This window comes from Augochlora pura, chromosome 2 (genome assembly GCF_028453695.1).
Source record: "Augochlora pura isolate Apur16 chromosome 2, APUR_v2.2.1, whole genome shotgun sequence".
Classification (NCBI taxonomy): Eukaryota; Metazoa; Arthropoda; class Insecta; order Hymenoptera; family Halictidae; genus Augochlora; species Augochlora pura.
Window position 1 is genome coordinate 22,789,578 of NC_135773.1, and position 7,037 is coordinate 22,796,614.

General features: G+C 44.6%; 2 protein-coding genes across 2 annotated transcripts in view; both read right to left on the minus strand.

Annotated features, from left to right (window-relative positions):
- The window catches only part of Dlp (glypican dally-like), an 89,533-nt gene extending 88,797 nt beyond the window's left edge, over positions 1-736 (minus strand). The window contains exon 1 of the mRNA XM_078195587.1: positions 332-736. Coding sequence (XP_078051713.1) covers positions 332-488 — 157 coding nt within the window. The 5' untranslated portion in view covers positions 489-736. The remainder of the gene's footprint in view (positions 1-331) is intronic.
- A 509-nt stretch (positions 737-1,245) lies between these two features.
- Oseg4 (intraflagellar transport protein Oseg4) lies at positions 1,246-5,964 on the minus strand. Its single transcript, XM_078196381.1, has 3 exons — positions 5,685-5,964; positions 5,344-5,606; positions 1,246-5,267 (listed from the first exon to the last, which is right to left on the minus strand). The coding sequence occupies exon 3, from the start codon at positions 5,199-5,201 to the stop codon at positions 1,650-1,652; it is 3,552 nt and encodes a 1,183-aa protein (XP_078052507.1). The 5' UTR covers positions 5,202-5,267; positions 5,344-5,606; positions 5,685-5,964; the 3' UTR covers positions 1,246-1,649.
- Positions 5,965-7,037: the final 1,073 nt, after the last annotated feature.

The window sequence follows — 7,037 nt, forward strand, 5'->3', positions numbered from 1 at the left end:
TATTCCCAACTCCCCAGACCTTGCTCGGATTATTACTTGTTTCTCTTGTTAACACATTCACTGTGCGATAAACGTCAGAAAACCGAAAGCGAACTAAAAACGCACCGCTAATTCGCGCGTAAGTCTCGACTGTTTCGGAAAGAGGGCGTAATGAGTCTTCCTGAGAAACGGAAGTAGGAAGAAACTTAAGAAAAAAATGAAGAAACTTCTGGGTCAGCCAGATACGTTTTCAGCAATCGGTTGGAGGATTATTTCTCCGTGTCCCTTTGTCATTAACAATTCTTAGAACGGTTGCCGCTGTGGAAATAAATAAAGCAAAGAGAAGACTTACATGAGATTGCCTCCTTGGGAATGTCGCTTTCCGGGAAGCCCTGGGCCTTGAAGTACGACGTGACAGGTTCGCAGTTTAATCCGGCGTGCACCGTGCCCGTGGTGACGCTAAGGAGCAGGATAACGCACAACATCGAGGACACGCCACTCGTCATCATTCTTACGAGAATCACACGCGACACAATCACCAACTTTCACGACGACGGCCGATACGTGATGGTGGTGCACGACGCTCGCGTCTAAACATTCGCGGCAAACCGAACGATTTAGGATCGTCGAACGGCTCAGCGAGAGCTTCACACGATCCGAAACGAACCGCGCCACGATGGTGTCGGTGAGATGTTTTTGGGGAGGGCGGCGATTTAAATCCGTGAAAGGGGGATGCAACGCGAGGCGACAAGATACGATGCGGTGCGACGCTCCCCTCACAACGACACGAGACGCACTGGCCGACTCGTTGAGCCGACCGCATGCCGGCAACTTCGCGCACGCGCACCGCCGTACGTGCGCGCTTCTCTCTTCGGTTTCGATTCGAAACGTGGCGCGAAAACCGGTTCGCTTCGGTTCCGTTCGCACGCGCGACGCGCCGGGGTTTCGTCAGGTTATAAACTATAAAAGATAAACGAGTGAGGTTACGTTAACTTTTTCGCGGCTTTTTTACCAATAGAATTAATTGCTACAATAAACGCTTGATTGATTTGTTTCTCACTGTAGCGATTCCTTTCCAAAGGAATTCGATGCAATTAAACTTGTTCGCGTAAATATGTTCATTTCTTTCTTCTACGATTTTTTAAATTAGGGTAATTATGGGTAAATTATATGTTTAAATTATATATTATATATCATATATTATGATTATATATTATATATTTAAATTATGGGTAATTAGAAAGAAATGAGCGTTCGAAATATATTTATATATATATTTTCGTGCAACAACCGTGTAAACGACTTTACAGAAATATATTCTGTCGTTAATATAATATAATACTTACGTAAATGGACGGAATCGATATCACCGTTGCCCGCGTATGAAAGCGAGCAGAGTAAAAAAGTATCAAATACAAGTTCCAACGAAATTGCGAGCAACAATAAAATGGACGTGTGAACGATCCTTAACAATTTTTTAAATAGACTTCGACTGTTCTTTCCAATGATTTCAACGCTCGCTATGACGTGCGAGAAGACGCGTGCATAAAATCGTGACATTTTCTTGGCTCGGAAACAGCATAAAGTATAAATATATTAAGCGTGAACGATTATGAGATCCAATACCCGTTTCGCGTTGCGAAACGATTCCAAGTAGACGGGCGCTCGATCTACATGTACGTGACAGTGCTGTGACATAAGGGGCAAGCATTAATATTAACGACGTCTCGCTCGGTGGCCACGTGATGCCTGCAAACGGTGCATATCCAAGCGTTGCCGAGATCCATCAACGGTTTTCCAGAAACGATACAGGCAGGGAATCTGGTCATGCAATTTGGGCAAGCGACGCACCAATCCGGCACGAGAGTCTCGCAATTCGCGCACTCGGCCTTCGCGTTACGAGCGTCCTTTGGACTGTGTTTCGTGAAAATGTCCACCGCCAAGTTCTCGTACTCCTCCCTGGCATGATCCGGAATGGTTTCCAACGACTCCAGCTTGACGAACGCCTTGGAACAGACGGCGAAGGCACGGTCTACGGCGCTGGACAACGCCAGCAAACAATAGACGTGCTCCGGTTCCAGGATATCCTCGTAATCGCGAAGCCGGAGAGCCGTTTTCATGGCCGCGTCGAAATTCCCCGAATATATCTGTCTGTGCGCCAACAGAAGGAAGTGATAGGCTTCCGCGCCCCTCCAGGCGTTCTCTATCACACGAGTGTCCTCGTTGTTCTCCGTAAGACCCATCACGACGTTGCTTCGAGTACCTTTAATCGACGGTGCGCTATTAATATGGTCCTCGATCAGCAGGGCCGCCAGGACGTAGATTTTCTTTACCCGCAGCGGATTAGTTCTGCACTTAGCCTGTTCTTCGGCCAGCTGAATCAGCAACTTCGCGGCCTCCAGATTATAGTTCGCTTTTTTGTACAGCTCTATCGCTTGCAGCCTCTTGCCGTTCGAAAGAAGGTGGATAGCGTACTTGTTCAACAGCTCGCCGATCTGCGCCATTTTGTAAGTTTTGGCCAGCTCGACCGCCTGGTCCCAGTGATTCAACCGGACGCATGTGTCTACAGCTAACTTTACGTCTCCGTATTTGATATAAGCAGCGACGGCCTGCGAGCACATGCCCACCGATGCCAGCAGTCTAGCCACCGTCTTCAACAAAGGACTCTTGTCCGGCAGTTGCTGCACCGTTCCCGCGAGCTGATTAAAATCCTCCAACTTGTAGTAGCATTCGACCAAATTCTCCAAGTTTCTGCTCTTCTCGTAATACTCCCTCGCTCCTTCCCAGTTCTGTCTCTCCGCGTAGTACTCCCCGATCTTGTTGTAGGCGTGCTCCATCTGCTTGTCGGAACCACCGATGCCCATCTTCATCAGTTGCACCACGCGGAAGTAGTCGCCCAATTTCTGTCGCAAGGAGATCGCGAGGTCCCGCCTGTCCATGTCCAAATACAGCTTCTCCGCTTCGTCGTAGTTGCCCAGATAAGCAGCCACCTCTGCCCTCTTCAACTGATCGTTGTGCACGTTCTGCAAACGCTTGATGAACTGTATGCCCAAGTAATCGGAGCAACGGACCATCGCGTTCTCGGCTGTCTCCAAGTCTAACTTCTGCAGCGCGGACTCCGCCAGCAAACGCCACAATCGTGGATGCGGATTGTCCTGGATAAAGTTGTTCGCCTCTTTCGAGCCGACTTTGATCAGCAGCTCTCTCGTGTCCCTCAAAGACTTCACCTCGAGGTCCACTATTAACTCGCTCCTGGTGTCGTCCGGTTTCTGCATCAGATCGTCCAAAAGAATGCAGCGTATTTCCAAGTCTTTGAACGAGCAGATGTAGCCGGTACACGATATCGGTTCTTCCGGATCGAATTCTCTCAACACGTACATTCTGGTCTTCTCCATGATGGCCAACAGAACCGGATTATCGTCTGCCCAGCACATTGCCCATACGTCTTTCCTCTCGAATTTTTTGATATCTTCCGTCGACTCTCCGTCTTTGGACAACTTTCTGTTGTCCGTTTCCAGATCCAGCATCGTTAATACGCCGCACGTGTCCATGATGGACGCGCGGGACGAGTCGCAATTGATCGCAATTTTGTGCAGTTTCGTAGTCGTGTGGTATCTATTGGTAAGCGTTACTTGCGGCAAGGAATACCGTTGAATCATGCCCGATTCTCTGCCTATCAACAGAACAGTCTCGGATGCGGACAAACAGCAGATCGGATCCATAGTTGGTTTCGTATTAATTGGTGTTTCGAACGATCTGTCTTTGTCCAGATCCTGAATGACTTCAGTGACACCGGTCGGTGTCTCGTCGATGTGGTATATCTTTTCCCTTTTAGGCTTACTCGCGTGCAAGGAGCCGTTGCGAGGAGTACGATAATTCCATACGAGAAAATTATTCTTTGATGCGGTGATCACCAGGGTATTCGTCATGGTTACCCACAACGGCTCCAGATTAATGAACTTTGCATCCACTGGAGTAGCTATGGAGTTACAGACCAGGAGAGCAAACTGTTCCGTACCTTGCGTCAGATCGTTCATTACTGCCAGCACGCAGTGTTCCCCGTGCGAGTCTATCGAAATTAGCGCTCTCACGTGTTTAGTATAGCTCGTGTTATTCACGGTGTTCCAAAACATAATGGAAATTCCGTCCTTGCCGATCTTTTCGTTCGTATACACGACCGTTTTACTGAAGTAAGTCCATTTGTAGTCTAATCGAATGTTGGCGAAATATATGTGCGAATCAATAGACAAAGCTACTCTAAGCGATCCTCCTTCCCATGCGCAGCTGGTAACTTCTCTACCGGGTACCTTTAAAGTCCGCATATGTTTACCGAACGGCGTATAAAATTGAATCACATTTGTATCCTTTGTCTCTCCATTCCCTAGTAAAGGCATCATACCAGTTACTGCCAGCAACGAGCCGTAGCTATTCCAACAACACCATGCCGCTGTCATACCAGTTTCGAGGATAATCGGATTGTCGTCGTTCGTGTGTCGCATCAGCTGTATCTTGCCGTTTTTGTAGCAAATGGCCAGAGTTGGACAATCCAGGGCTATGTAACCATTCCTACCATCATACCAGTGCAATGCCACAATCGTTTGAATTTGACCAGTGTTCATCGATATCGTATTCAACTTTGTTAAGAACACACCCTGATCATCGTACAGATGAATCTCGCCGTTCTTCAAGCCAAACAGTAAAAGTTTCCCATCCGGTGACCATTGAACGGCGGCAAGAGATATACCTTTCAGTTCCTTTCCCCAAATTCTATTACCATCTACAGAACCAACGATAACAGTTCCATCTTCATAGACTATGCATATCTTCAGACCATCAGAACTCCACGACATTCCCTTCACTATAGACTTGTTACCATTGTTTGTCATCTCATCGTACCAGGAACCTTTATACAACATCCAAACTATTATTAATCCAGTGTCATCGCTGGAGGTCAGCTTCTGGTGCTGTTCATTCCAAGTGACAACCTGCACATGGCCATTGTGTCCCTCCAATGTTTGATTCATGCTGAGATTACTAGCGGTAGCTACATTACGTCCCTTTACTACAGTGGTAGACCCGCTAGGGTTCGAATCTACTCGAAGTACTTTCAATAAACCATCTTCCCCGCCAACTGCTATGTAACCTTCCTTCTGATTCCATGCTATACAATTGAGTCGGAAGTTATTCGGTATTGCAATCTTTTTACTCAAATAAACAAACATTTTGATTGCACAGAATAACAGCTGTATGAAACGCACAATCAATACTTCATGTTCTTAAAGAAGTTTCTGAAATGGGAAATGTATAAAATTACTCTAACTCGATTTATTACTGTAATGTCAAAATATTTTTTATGCTACTTACATTAAGCCAGCACTTGACAATCGATGAACATGTTTATTGTTGCGATTGACAAGCCGATGTATATTCTGTGTCAGCACGTGCGCGCGTTATGATCTTCTAACATATTTTTAACAGCTATTTCTCGTCGGAAACTCGATTGAACAAGTCAAAGAAAAATGTAAACAACAGGATTTAATTGGGTGCATACATTGAATTGGTATCCATATGTCAATCGCGATCCCATTCACAACGAGTACCAAAAGTCTTGACGTTCCTTCTAATCGCTAAATCAATAGTGTTGAATGAATACTATATTTTTTTAATGTTGCTGCTATTATTATAATTTATTAAAAATTTCTCACTGTAAATTGAGTTACATTGTAAAGCAGTTCGTCTCCAGAACAGCTAATGGCGTTTAGCATTCGTTAGGATTAATTTAGGTCAGGTTAGGTCACCTATATCATTGCGAAGATGTACATTACTCGATTAGATGCAAAACTCTGTGTTTCGTGGAGCAATTTGCATTGCGCATGCTTATGGAAGTAAAGTTCTATGAATATAGTTACAGAATTTATGAGCATAAGTATGTAATGTACTTTATACGTATATGTCGACTGATGCGTCAGTTCGCATGCGCCGAAGATCGAAATCCATTTAACATCGTGCTCGTACGGACAGATACAAAAAATCCGTAACTTTTAAGTACGTATATAAATTTCTAAGGTATGTTTTTTTTCAGGACGAGTGACAGGAGGACTGATCCAATGAAAGGAGACCTCGATTCAGTGTATTATTTAATATAATTTACTTATAAATAAATCGTGCGGATGCAGATGCAATAATGAAAACGTCAATAAGCGATACGCGTATTACAATTCGCATTCTGAAAAAGATTTTCTCTCTCTCTCTCTCTCTTCGTTACTTTGTATCCACCTTTCTCGCATTTCCCTTCCCTTTCATAGTCGTCTTTTTAGGGAGACCGCAGTCACAAGTTAAGAACGACGATGGTACCCAGCAAAATTTCAAAAGAGATTCTATCGAATCATTTTGATGTATAGTGGAGTTATATCGTTTAGAGTAATCTGCAACGTACCCCACCGGGGCACGCGCCACAATTTTTTAAAGCGAGGTTAAGAGGGCGGGAAAGATTTTGAAATTCTAACGTGGAGCCCTGTTTTTCTCACCACTCTGAACAATAAAGAGGCTCGCGTAGAACAATTAACTCTCGGATTACACTAGACCATCAAATAGAGTCGGTGGTAAGCACGATCTTTAAAAAATCTGACGAAATTTCAGTACCAACATCGATTTACCTCGAAACGACGTTATATCGTAATAAAAACTCGCGATTCAGCCAACAACTTTCCGTCGTATCGTTTAACCATATAGTGACATTTAGTTATGTGATAGCGATAATTGACGGCGCTGTTCTTTTTATTCACATGCTCGCGCGTACACACTCGTTCGCAAAATCATTCTCTCCGAACAATATGTCAATGATCAATGATCGACAGGAATCGTTTGATATGCGAACCCACCGGCCAACTTGATTGGTTATGATATTTTTTTAAAAAACATGTTCATCGTCTGCTCGTTGTATGTTGCATTGATCCCGTAAGGAAAAGCTTTATGAGTCGATTACATGAAGTAATTATTAAATAGATGAGAAAGAATGATCAAGCAAGAAGACCGGATATAGATACAGCCGTGTGTGT

Excerpts from the sequence above, each read along its gene's own strand:
- Oseg4 (XM_078196381.1), bottom strand. The coding sequence starts at position 5,201 with ATGTTTGTTTATTTGAGTAAAAAGATTGCAATACCGAATAACTTCCGA.